The sequence below is a fragment of the Molossus molossus genome, unplaced genomic scaffold (assembly GCF_014108415.1).
Source record: "Molossus molossus isolate mMolMol1 unplaced genomic scaffold, mMolMol1.p scaffold_m16_p_22, whole genome shotgun sequence".
NCBI classification, from domain to species: Eukaryota; Metazoa; Chordata; class Mammalia; order Chiroptera; family Molossidae; genus Molossus; species Molossus molossus.
Window position 1 is genome coordinate 16,970,644 of NW_023425358.1, and position 13,240 is coordinate 16,983,883.

Here is a 13,240-nt window from a genome sequence, read left to right on the forward strand (position 1 = left end):
CCCTGGCCATTCTCTACTCTCTCTGGTGAAATGGGCCAGTTGGAAGAGTCCGTCTACAAAGTTTCCTCTGTCTTGAAGGTTATACTCTGGTCTACAGTGGGGACAATTGAGATTTCCAGGAAGGGGTTCTGTGACAGTCATAGCTGGCCTCCCCCTCCATGGCCAGCCTGTTAGGAATGAGCAAATGCCTGTGAGCCAGCATGCACCAGGGAAGGACTTTCTTCCAAGCCTGTGTCCTGATCCCGAGCTCCCACTTGCCTGTGATCAGGAACACCCATGGGAGCCTGACGGGCATGGAGGGAGGTGATGGCTCCCCGTCCTGCAGGAGCTCTTCCTCTGGCCAAGGAGACTCGGACTCTCACTATGCAGGGAGGTGAGCTTGACCGGTGAGCAATCCAAGGACAAAGAACCATAGGCCCTCTGAGGGGCTGCCAGGCAAGAGGGCTCTTGACAAAGACAGCGATGGGATGGAAAGAGGAGAGAGATGCTAGGCAGGGAGAATAGCTTGAGCAAAGGCAGGAATGAACTCTTGTCTCCTGGGTGAGGAAGGGCCACTGTGGAGTGGGGATGCTTAGAGCTAGTCCCTATGGTGATAACAGGTGTGCAGTGACTGCACCACAGGTTTTACTGACCCTACTTAAGCCTGGCCAACACCGTACAAAGTAGCTTACTATTCCAAATGAGAAAACAGGTTCAGAGAGGTTAAGTAACATATTTGAGGACACACAGCTAAAGAGGTACCAAGACACCAGTGTGCCAGTCCTGGCTTTGCCACCATGAGGAGTGATGGAAGGGGCTGGTGGGGAGATGGCAAGTTGCTTCCACCCGATTGTTGGGTCACAGAAGGGATTCACCACCTGCCGGAGCCCATGGAGGGCATCACCAACCAGCCAGCACCATGCAGCCTCAGCTGTGGTTTGAAGGCCAAATTTCTCTGCCACGTCTGGGCTCCTGGAGTGTCTCTCACTCTGCTCCCTTGATGCTCCCCTGCTGAGCAGCCTGGGTGTGCTGCTCCTTGTCTGACCCTCGACGACAAGATGGTTCCTTCCCAACTCCAGCTACCAGGTGAGCCCCGGTCTGTGCCTGTCTCACAGTCCTCAGCGCCTGCCCCCGTCCCTGCTTCCTTCTGTGGCCACTGCCAGAATGTCAGAGCCACTGCAGCTTGTCCCTGGAGTCCCAGTGTCTACTGGGCCTCCTCCTTCCCCACCTCAGCTATTTTTGAGCCCAGCACGGCAGCGGGCTGTGTTTTGGGAGAAGCAGGTTTATCTGTTTGGCGGACTCAGTCAAGTGGCAGGGCCAGAATGAGAGGTCCCAAAGACAGAAGTGTGAGACACGGTGAGAAGACCGCAAGTCTGCTGCACACGCGGAGGCCACACACGCGGGGGCCGCACACGCAGGGGCCACACACGTGAAGGCTGCACACGTGGGGGCCGCACACACAGGGGCCACACACATGAAGGCTGCACACGCGGGGGCCGCACACGCAGGGGCCACACACATGAAGGCTGCACACGTGGGGGCTGCACACACAGGGGCCACACACGTGAAGGCTGCACACGTGGGGGCTGCAAATGTGGGGGTCGCACACGGGTCTGGGCAGTGCGGCCCAGGGGTACCCATGTGGAACCTGAGGCCACACTATCCTACAGTCTTCCTACTCATCACCTGCTGGCCAGATCATCAGGTAGTTCTGGTCTGTAGCTAGGCAGGGACCTGGAATATCAGGGGCCACCACTCTGGGAGCCCCTCCCTGCCCAGGACTAGTGACTCAGAGCCCTGGGCAGGTGGATGGAGAGGCTCAGAAAGGTCCAGGGTTCACTCACCTCCCACCTGGTGTTCATCACCAACATGTCAGCCAAGCAGTCCAGGCCCTGCTCACACATATCCGGGATGGGTACTCCCCATGCCAGGTGCTTGCCCAGCCCCTGGGACAGGAAGCTCATACAAGTGCACTGGGACTAGAACCCAGGCTTCTTTGTTCTCCCCTGGTGATACCACCGGGATTCCTACCTGCACAATTTGCTCAAGACATTCTCCCAGCCTCGCATGCCTTTCACTTTCTGGAGGTATTGAGGGCCTCTAAGAAAAATGCAAAATTAGCCCTGCCGGTGTGGCTCAGCGGTTGAGCGTCGACCCATGCACCAAGAGATCACCGGTTTGGCTCCTGGTCAGGGCACATGGCTGGGTTGTGCGCCCAATCCCCAGTGGGGGGCATGCAGGAGGCGGCCAATAGATGTTCTCTCTCATTGATGTTTCTATCGCTCTCTCCCTCTCCCTTCCTCTCTCTCTAAAATAAAGAAAAAAAATAAAAATGCAAAATTATAAATGCAAGATTAGGTACTAAAGTGAATATTTGCACGCTGGCTGCTTGCTCAGTGGTTAGCGTGTTGGCCCTTAGACTGAAAGGTCGCAGACTCAATTCCTGTCAAGGGCACATACCTGGGTCTCAGGTTTGATCCCCAGCCCAGTCAGGGTTGTGTGGGAAGCAACCAATTGATGTGTCTCTCTCACATTGATGTTTCTGTTTCTCTCTCTCTCCTTCCCTCCTTTCCACTTTCTCTAAAAATCAATGGAAAAATATCCTCAGATGAGGATTAACATAAATAAATAAATAAATAAATAAATAAATAAATAAATATTTGCTTAGAATAAGAATGCGAACAAAACACGTCAAGTTTAATAAAAGCTGACAAATACTGCCCCAGATCATAAAATCCAGAAAAAATTACTTCCCTGGTCTGAAGCCTGAGGCTGGATGCCTGCTGTGCCCAGGTCAGGCAGAGGTTGGTAAAAGAGCCAGCATGCATTAACCAGGACCCTGAGTGTCCCCTCTGTGTAGATGAGGAAACTGAGGTTGGGGTGTGGAGGAGGTTGGGGAAGGGCTGAGGGTGGACCCAAGCAGGGATGGGCTGCCTGTTCAGCTCCATCCCAAAGATTCGCCAGGTGGCCCATCCACAGGGGACTGGCTGCTTTGATCTCCTTCCTTCTCCCCTTTCTGGGGCCCTGCTGGGAGGGGCCTCCCCCTACCATGGAATGCAGGCATCAGCGCTTCAGTCTCTGGCCTACCACCATTCCCTCTTCCCCTCCAGATGTGGGAGCAGCTGTATTTTTAGAACAGCCAACCACGAGGACATTCTTTCCTTCTAATTAAGATGATTTCAAGTCTCCTATCCGAAATCTGCCCCATTGTTCAGTCTTCAAATATCAAAGAGTGGTCAGGAGGGGCTGCCTCAGCTGGTTGTAGGTTGAGTTTCTTCCTTTCTTTTGAATCATTAAGTTGGAAATGTGACCCAAAACTGGAGTAAATGCCAGCTCTGAGGTCGAGGAGGGCAAAGCAGGATTTTGGGTGGAGTCTGCATGGGCTGCCCCAGAGCCTAGCCCTCGGCACTCCTGCCTAGGCTGAAGATATCAGCTAGGCTGCAGCCCCTCATGTTCACCCACCCCAGGGTAGGTTCTGTCTGAGGATCAAGAGAGGGCCTGTGCCTGCCCTCTGGATGCCTAGTGCTGGGGGGGTCAACAGGCACACAGGGGCTGAGGACACAGTGCCTACGAAGTGGGCAGGTTATGATGTCCTCATTTACAGGTGAGAAGTGGAGGCTCAGAGAGAGGACGTATGTGCTAGAACTGCAGGAGCCCTTTTGGTGTCAGCTGCAGCCAGGCTGCTGGGCTTGGTGGTAGCCCACTGCCCACTCTAGTAGCCTGGTGTCCAAGGTCATCAAGCCTCCTGAGCTCAAGCAAAATGCCACCTTGGGAGTCCTGGCGTGCGGCAGAGATGCCAGTCCAAATGGAAGGGGCCTCTGAACCGCCTGGCACATTGAGCAACAGGCTGCAGCACTTCCTATGAGCCACAGGCGACAGAGGAGAAAACTGAGGCTTAGAGAGGCAGCCTCAGAGCAACTCAGCCTACTGGTGGTCAGGTGCTAGGTACCCCAATGTGCAGTAGGGGCCTACCCACCACACCCCAGTGATGGACCAGCCTGCTGCTGTGCTGAGGCTGGAGGAGATGCCAGGGGCCTTGGGGTCCAGCTTGAACCCTAGATGTAGGGGAATGCACCTACCTAGACCCCCGTCCCACCCCTTATAGAGCAGGAGGGAAGGCACACAGCATGGCAAAGGCATGGTGGGCCAGGCCAACTAGCCCACTTGGGAGCTGGGAGGCAAAAATCATCAATGGATGTAAGATATTGTGATTTTTTTTTTTAAGTTTAAAAATATATATTTTTACTGATTTTAGAGAGATCAGCAAAATCCGCTGGCTACTTGAACAGAGGAAGTGAAATCACCCTGGGCGGGTGGAGCGGGGGCACCTGAGCCCAGGGTGGGTGGGGTACAGGTCAGAACTGGGTGTTCAGGAGCTGTGGGGGCAGCCCTCCAAGGGAGTAGCACTGCACCTGGGGGAGCACGGGCACAGGCCTCTTTGTTCCGCGGCCACAACGAAACCCTCCGGAGGCGGTGGCATCGGCGGTACAGAATCCTTCGGAGCGTGGGCTTTGTCGCCCCCTCGTGGCGTCGGGCAAATTACGGGAAACCGGAAGGAGCCGAGCCTGGGGCGAGCTGAATGGGCCCCTGAGCATCTGAAGACTGAATCCCTGGGATGTCCCTCGCTCCAGCGGCAGGTGTAGGGAACAGAAGAGCCGCCGGCCTGGGAGTGAGGGCAGAGTCGCTGGGAGTCAGCACCAGCCGCTTTGCAATATTATTATTTTTGGTTTTTTCTTTATTGATTTTTTTAGAGAGAAGAGAGAGAGAGAGAAACGTCGCTGAGAGAGAACATTGATTGGCCGCCTCCTGCATGCCCCCTACCGGGGATCGGATCTACAACCGAGGCACGTGCCCTGACCTCTTGGTGCATGGGTGGATGCTCAACCCCTGGGCCACACTGGCCTGGCATGCAATATTATTTTTCGTATGTGCCCCTTAGCGGGAACCGAATCCAGGACTCTGGTCCACAGGCCCACGCTCCAACCGCTGAGCCAAAGCGACCAGGGCTACTTTTCCATTTTTTGTTCAGATAGAGTAGGAGGGAGAGAGAGGAAGAGAGAGAGAGAGAAACATCGACGTGAAAGGGACACATCGAGTGGCTGCCTCCGGCATGACCCAACTAGGGCCGGGGACAAACTGCAACTGAGGTACATGCCCTTAGCGGGAACTGAACCCGGGTCTCTCTGGACTGCAGGCCGATGCTTAACCGCTGAGCCAAACTGGCCAGGGTCCCATTAATTTTTAGAGAGAGTAGAAGACAGGGCGGGGAGAGAGTGGAAGGGAGGGAGGGAAAGAGAGAGAGAGAGAAATTGATGTGAAAAAGACACATCAATTGGTTGCTTCCCAAATGACCTCAACAGGGGCCAAGGATTGAACCTGCACCCCAGGTATGTGCCCTTGACTGGGAATCAAACCTGTGACCCTTTGGTCCCCAGGCCGATGCTTTAACCGCTGAACCAAATCAGCCAGGCTAGGCTTTTATTATTATTTTTATTATTTTTATTATTTGTTAATCCTCACCCGAGGATATTTTCCCATGGAATTTTTCTTTTTTTAATTAAAAAAAAAATATCGCCCTGGCTGGTTTGGCTCAGCGATTAGAGTGTCAGCCTGTGAACCAGACCCGGGTTTGGTTCCTGCTAGGGACACGTACCAAAAAAAAAAAATCCTCACACAAGGATATTTTTCCATTTATTTTTAGACAGAGTGAGAGGGAGAGAGAGAGAGAAACATTGACGTGAGAGAGACACATTGATTGGTTGCCTCCTGTACGGCCCTGACCAGGGCTGGGGACTGAGCCGCAACCAAGGTGTGTGCCCTTGTCCGGAATTGAACCCACAACTCTTTGGTCCTCTGCTGACGCTCTAACTGTTGAGCCAAACTGGCCAGGGCAGGGGGCCGGGCTTTTAAAGGGGAGCATGTCTTGGTCATCCCAGAAAAGAGAGGAGATGGCAAAGCCTGGAGTGCTGCAAAGAGGAATTGTGAGGGATCAGGTGGGGCCACAGCTCTGCCCTATCTTGGGTCTTTACCTGGGTGGGAGGGATCTCAGTGTCAGACCCAGAGCCGGTTAGGAAGAAGTATAGAGAAATGCAGACCCTCTGCCCTCAAAAGGGCAGACAGGCGGAGGACAGAGGGTGGGGAGCAGGTGGATAGGGGGAAGGCAGGCATGTAGGGGAAAGGGCTCTGGCAAGGGGTGTCTGGCCTGGCCTCTCCTCTGCCTCTCCAGGGAGCTCCTGGGTGGCCCTCAGGCCTGGCCCCTGCTGCTGGCCAGCTGCCTGGTGCCGGGGGTGCCCCAACTGGCTTCTCTGCCCCTGCTCCCCGAGAGCCCACGCTACCTCCTCATTGACCGTGGAGACACTGAGGGCTGCCTGAAAGGTGAGTCCTTGACCTCAGGTTCCCAGACCACTCTTGACCAATGCGCACCTCTGCCCAGAGCATGTGGGTCTTTTGTCTCAGGTTTCATTATTCAGAGAAAGTTGTCCCTCTCTTTGTGCCATGTATCGGTCCTTTCAAAACGCTTTCTCAAGGGGCTGTCCTGAGTGCCAGGGCAGCAGGATGGAGCAGACCCAGCCCCTGCCATCCAGGACCCCCAGGGTGGTGCAGAGAAGAGCCCCTGCCCCCATGCAAGATGAAACACCAAGGAAGACTTCATGGGCCCAGTGCCAGCTGGGTGCTTGTGGTCTTATCCATTAGCTATGGCTGCAGGAATGATGCCCCAAATCTCTGGCTTAGAACAGCAATCATTTACCCTGGCTGGGTGGCTCAGTTGGAGCATCATCCGTCACACCAAAAGCGTTGCGGGTTTGATTCCCAGTCAGGGCACATACCTAGGTTGTGGGTTTGATCCCCAGTCAAGGCATGTACAGAAGGTAACAAACTGATGTTTCTGTCTCTCTCTCCCCACCCCTCTCCTCTCTCTCTAAAAATCAATAAACACATCCTTGGGTGAGGATTGGAAAAAACAAAAAACAATCATTTACTGCATCTTCTACTCATTTGCTCGCAGGGCGGGCTGCACAGCGCTGTGGCTCTTAGCTGGGTGGCTCTGGTGTCATGGGTCAGCTGAGAATCGGCCAGGCCAGGCGGTCTGGGCTTGAGCAGGTCAGCTCTGCTACACTTGCCTCTCCCCTCCCTCTTGACACCAGCCACTGGCCCAGGAATGCTCCTATTACAGTGCTGGCAGAGGCACAAGAAAACAAATCCAATTGATTAAGCACTTTCCAAACCTTTGGTCCCCTCATGCCCATTAATATCCCATGACCCAAGAGTCACGTTTCTGGACCTGAAGTTAAAGGATGGGAAAGCCAGCCCTGGCCGGTTTGGCTCAGCGGTTAGAGCGTCCACCTGCGGTCCAGAGAGACACGGGTTCTTTTCCTGCTGGGGGCACGTACCTCGGTTGCAGTTTGTCCCCAGGCCTGGTTGGTTGTGCGGGTGGCAACCACTCAATGTGTCCCTTTTACGTAGATCTCTCTCTCTCTCTCTCTCTCTCTCTCTCCCTCCCTCCCTCCCTCCCTCCCCCTCCCTCCCCTTCCCTCCCACTCTATCTGAACAAAAAATGGAAAAATGTCCTCGGGTGAGGATAAAAAAAAATAAAAAGGATGGGAGCCCTGACCAGTTTGGCTCAGCGGTTGGAGCATCGGCCTGCGGAGGCCTGCGGACTGGAGAGTCCCGGGGTTCGGTTTTCGGGTTCGGTTTTCGCCGGGGCACATACCAATAAAAAAGGATGGGAAAGCCAATGGCGTATCCTCTCACATGGCAGAGCGCCTAGATTTAGGGAGATGAAGGCAGGGCCCACTAACGTATTCTTCTGTTTGCCATCACGTCCCTCCCCTCTGTAAAACATGCTTATTGCCCTCTGGGACCCCCACCCCCAAAGTCTTATTCAGTCATGGCACAGGCTGAAGTCCGGGATCTTAGATCACATCAAGGCTATAAGTGCCTTCTCCTGATCCAGAGACCTAGGAGCTAAAGACACAAGTCTTCTACTCTTTCTGAACTCAGTGGTGACAAGTGGGACAGTGGAGCTAGAACCGACCTTCATTTCAAAGGAGGAGGAGGCAAGGAAGCAATACTGACGTGCCCCTGAGAAACCGCTGCCAGATTCCCCTGCCGTGGGCGTGGGAATGTTCCTCTGCCCACGGGCTCCCCAGATCATGGTTTCCTTAGGTTCTTGCTTCTGCCCCCCAAGATGTCCTTCCTTTCCCAACGCCTCCTTTGACACCTTCTGAAGAGTGCATTGGAAATGTACCTGTAGAAAGTTGGGGCACAGAAGCCTTTACATTTCAAATCGTCTCAGTCTCTTTTCATCCAGGCTGGCAAAAATTTTGTCAGTACCGTTTTCTCAAAAATAGTGTGAGTTTTCTGTGTATTTGATTTATGTGCCCAAAAGCCACACGCACGATTCTTTTTCAGATATACTTCTCTCCTAAGACCTGATTGCTGGAATTTGGGGCACGCCAGGCCGCTGTAGACCAGTACCCCGAAGCCCCTGTAATGACTTCTTTTTTCAGCCATGAGGGTCTATGAGACACCACCTTAAGCCACACCCTGAATTGATCTTTCCCCTGAGTCTAGGGCTCACCGGCAGGCTCTGGATTTAATCTTTGCTCTCAGGCTGTGACTTAGTTTGGGACATTTTGCTAGCTGGAGAGGCTAGAAATAAGAAACGGTTTTGTTTGTTTATTTGTTTGTTCGTTTGTTTGTTTTATTGAACTACCCTAGCAAGTTCGGAATAAGTTCAAGTTAAATTTAATTAAATTTTGTTCCCTCTGAAGGTCTTTTTTTGGTGCTCATGTCTTTTTTTTTATAAAGTAAGCTTAGAATACTCAGCTAAAGCAGCCAGGTTATGCTTTCAGTACTTGGAGATCTCTTCCCCCCCGTGTCCAGAACTTCAGTAGGTCTGTTTTTCCTTCCACGCTACTGCACTATGCACTTGGGTTTTCATTCGTCCAGCCATTTTCTGTCTGGTCTTGGAACAAGTACCATGGGTCACAGGTCCTAGTTATGGTAGCTGCCACTCCTTGTACCAAGTTATTTATCAGTTGTCTATTTCTACCTAATCATCGCTGCATTTCAGTGGCCAACAGAAGAAGCAACTGCATAGCTCAAGCTGTTGTAATCCAGGAGAATCAACCTCACTCGGACACAAAGTAATTTTGAATATTAGGAGCTTTATTACCTGCACAGGGACTGCAGCCAACCTACACCGAGGAGAACTGCAGCCCCGAGCTCAGGGGGAGGGTTGCTTATATAGGACAGGAGTTATTCAAGAGTTTAGCAGAGCAAGCAAGCTACGTGTACAGAAGCAGATATCAGCAGTTAGTAGCTGTACAAGTTGTTTATTTTATATTTCTTAACATTTACTAGACCCCAGCCTTGAATGTCTCATTGCCCCGTCTGGCATCTCCTGATTAGTGAAGCTCATGGTCAATACCCTTGTGGTCATGGCTGATGCATACCTTCCTCTTCAAGAATTTTTGCAAAAACAACTTGGGTTCAAGGAACCCAGGAGAGGTTCCTTCTTCTAGCAGATGGAGAATTACTGGGTTATAAAAAAGCCTCTGTGAGTTCTCTGGGGTTCGCTGGTGTCGGGCTGGGTCTGCTCCTTTTGGTCACTCACGCAGGTCAACTGGGCATTGGTTGATCTAGTTATGATACCAGCTGGGCCATCTCTGCTCCTCCTGAGACCAGTGGGCTAGCCTAGCAAGTTTTTATGATAGTGGGAGAAGAGCAATAGAAATGAGCAAGGTCCCGCCCTGGCCAGTTTGGCTCAGCGGTTAGAGCGTCGGCCTGCGGTCTGGAGAGACCCGGGTTCGGTTCCCGCTAAGGGCATGTACTTCGGTTGCAGTTTGTCCCCGGCCATGGTTGGTCGTGCGGGTGGCAGCCACTCGATGTGTTCCTTTCACATCGATGTTTCTCTCTCTCTCTGTTCCCCTCTCTCCCTCCCACTCTACCTGAACAAAATGGAAAAATGTCCTCGGGTGAGGATAAAAAAAAAAAAAAAAAATTGGAGAAATGAGCAAGGTCCCTTAAGGCCTGGGCTGGAACAGCGGGTATGCCCTCCCTACAGACTCATCCTATTGGTCAGAGCAAGTCACATGGCCAAGCCCAGAGCCAAGGGACATGTACTTGCTTCTTTAGTGAAAGCAACTGCAAAATCATGGATACAGGGGGAGAGTGAAGAATTGGGGATGATGATGGCAGTTTACCACAATTGCCATGTTTTGTCTGATGGATCCACAGAATCCTGAGATTCTAAAGCCTTTGCTGGTCCATGATGCTGTGAAATAACAGGGCCAGGAAGATCACCCCATCTGACCACGGGCCCGGAGAGAGGGAAATTGGTGATGGGAAGCTCTGTGGGGGACCAGAGAGGCCAGGGGAGAGAGAGCTCAACAGCCCCTTCTGTCCCAGCACTGCAGCGGCTGCGGGGCACTGAGGACTTGGCATTGGAGGTGGCAGAACTGGAGGAGGAGGAGCGCGATGCCTGCCAGGGCCTGCGAGCCCATCACAGTGGGAGCTGTTCCAGGATGGCACCCCGCGGAGGCAGGTGATGAGCCTCCTAGTCCTGAGCAGTGCCATGGAGCTCTGCGGGAACAATTCGGTGAGGTCCCCTCCCTGCCCTCCCTCCCCCCACGCCCCCTGGCTCAGGGGCTGTGTGCTGCAGGCCCCTGGAAACCACTGGAGGTTGCAGGGAGCCAGTGCCCCAGAGCCAGCCGTGTGCCCACCTCCCCAGATGCACGCCTATGCTTCTTCCGTGTTCCGGGGGGCAGGAGTCCCCCAGGAGAAGGTCCAGGATGCCATCATCCGGACTGGTGCTGCGAGCTGTTCACAGCCTTTGTCAGTGTGAGTCTGGCTCTGGGCTGCTCCTCCCCCAGACCCGGAAGAGGGGGGACCAGGCGTGCTAACACCCTGAGGACTGCAGTCCTCTTCTTTAAGCCATTTCCCACACCAGCTCACTCTGTTCAAATGAGGCAAGTTAGCCAGCATTTCTTGAGCACCTACTGTTGGCTGAGCACTCCAACCACTATTCTGAGTGACCTCTGAGAAATTAGTCTCTTAAATCTCCTGAAGTAATAAATTGCCCCCTACCCCACCATCTGCTTCCTCGTGAAGCCCCTCCCCTCTGCCCACCCCCAAACCAAGGGGACCATGGCCCTGGTGCCCAGGCCAGTTACTGGGGCCCCCTTTCCTCTGCAGTACATGATCACTGAGAGGGTGGACCGGTGGGTGCCGCTGACTGGGGGATACTGCTGATGACTTGCTGAGGGAGCATCTTCACAGTGGCCCTCGGCCTGCAGGTAGCTGGGCGGGGATGGGGGGGGTGGGTGGCTGGGTGCTGGCTGATCCCCACCTCATCCCACCCCTCTGCTGCAGAGCTTCCCCTGGACGCCCTACCTGGCCATGGCCTGCATCTTTGCCTTCATTCTCAGCTTTGGCATTGGTCCTGGTGAGTGGGCTCCAGGGGCTCTGGGCTTTGGGACTTGCCGAAGGAACATGACTTCTGGGTGAAAGATGGGTGGATGTGGATGCAATATTGACTGCATGCCCCACCCCCACCTGTACTGAAGCTTCTGGAAGAACACTGAGGGGCTCCTACTCCCATATCTGGGGAAAGTGGGGGAAAGGCAGGGCAAGGAGCTCCGGCTGGCAGTCCCCAGTCCCTCCCCTCCTTTCAGCTGGAGTGACAGGGATCCTGGCCACAGAGCTGTTTGACCAGATGGCCCGGCCTGCTGCCTACATGGTCTTCAGGGCGCTCATGTGGACCCTGCTCTTCCCAGTTGGGCTGGGGTTCCCCTTCATTATGGTAGGCCTGCCCCTCCCCCTGGGGGGAGGTGTCTTAGTTTTTTTCTCTGTCAGCATGAAAACCCCGGTGGGAGGCCTCCATCCAAGGAGACTGAGACTGAAGGGGATGGGACTTATCTAAGCAAAGAAAGACAAGTCCCTCTTTTTTTTTTCTTTTTTTTTTTAATCCTCACCCGAGGACATTTTTCCATTTTTTGTTCAGGTAGAGTGGGAGGGAGAGAGAGGAACAGAGAGAGAGAGAGAGAAACATCGATGTGAAAGGGACACATCGAGTGGCTGCCACCCGCACAACCAACCAGGGCCGGGGACAAACTGCAACCGAGGTACGCGCCCTTAGGGGGAACCGAACCCGGGTCTCTCAGGACCGCAGGTCGACGCTCTAACCGCTGAGCCAAACCGACCAGGGCGACATGTCCCTCTTTAAGACCTGTTATGAGGCCTTCCATCTTGGGGCACAACGGGGCCATTCTGGGTCTCGGGGTTTCTTTTAACCTGTAGGAGGGATTGTCCTACTTCCTTTACGTGCCTTTCCTCATTGTCTGTGTCTGTGGGGCCATCTACACTGGCTTCTTCCTTCCTGAGACCAAAGGCAAGACCTTCCTGGAGATCTCCGAAGAATTGCACAGACTCAACTTCCCCAGGAGGAGCCAGGGCCCCACTGGAGGGGCCCTAAGGTCATCCAGTCCACAGAGCTGTAGCCCCACAGTTGTGGCTGGGGCCCAGATCTGGCTGCTGCTCTTCCCTTTGCTTCCTCTTCATTCACTAGCTCCTACTATTAAATGAGTGCTTATTAAATGAGCACCTACTATGTACAGGCATGGTCCCAGGTGCCTAGCAATGGTGGTGAGCCAGAGTGATGGGATCAGGACCTCTTGGTGTTCCATATCTAGAAGCAGTTAACAAGAAAACGTTATGAAAATATAACTACAAACTCGGTGAAACGCAGTAGAAGAAAAATATAGGTTGTGAAGGGTGTACATACCCTGGGGGTGGGGCTGACCTACTTTGAGAGGGGCATGATCAGAAAAGGATTTTCTGAGGAATTGATTTTTTTTTTATTATTATTATTTTTTATCCTCACCTGAGGACATTTTTCTATTTTTTGTTCAGGTAGAGTGGGAGGGAGAGAGAGGAACAGAGAGAGAGAGAGAGAAACATCGATGTGAAAGGGACACAGCGAGTGGCTGCCACCCACACAACCCACCAGGGCCGGGGACAAACTGCAGCCGAGGCACGCGCCCTTAGCAGGAACCGAACCCGGGTCTCTCCGGACCGCAGGCCGACACTCTAACCGCTGAGCCAAACCGGCCAGGGCGGAATTGATTTTTTAAAAATGAACTTTATTGGCCCTGGCTGGGTAACTCAGTTGGTTAGCGCTTTGTCCTGATACGCCAAGGTTGCGGGTTTAATCCCTGGTCAGGGCACATACAAGAATCAACCAATGAATGCATGAATA

General features: G+C 53.4%; 1 protein-coding gene across 1 annotated transcript; it reads left to right on the plus strand.

The window, feature by feature from the left end:
- Positions 1-200: 200 nt before the first annotated feature.
- On the plus strand, positions 201-12,482 carry SLC2A11 (solute carrier family 2 member 11). The gene is given in 12 exon segments (XM_036277278.1): positions 201-373; positions 6,206-6,354; positions 10,393-10,488; positions 10,491-10,582; positions 10,715-10,793; positions 10,796-10,824; positions 11,179-11,227; positions 11,230-11,282; positions 11,356-11,428; positions 11,658-11,785; positions 12,283-12,439; positions 12,442-12,482. Coding segments are annotated over 12 exon segments (1,119 nt in total).
- The last annotated feature ends 758 nt before the right edge of the window (positions 12,483-13,240 follow it).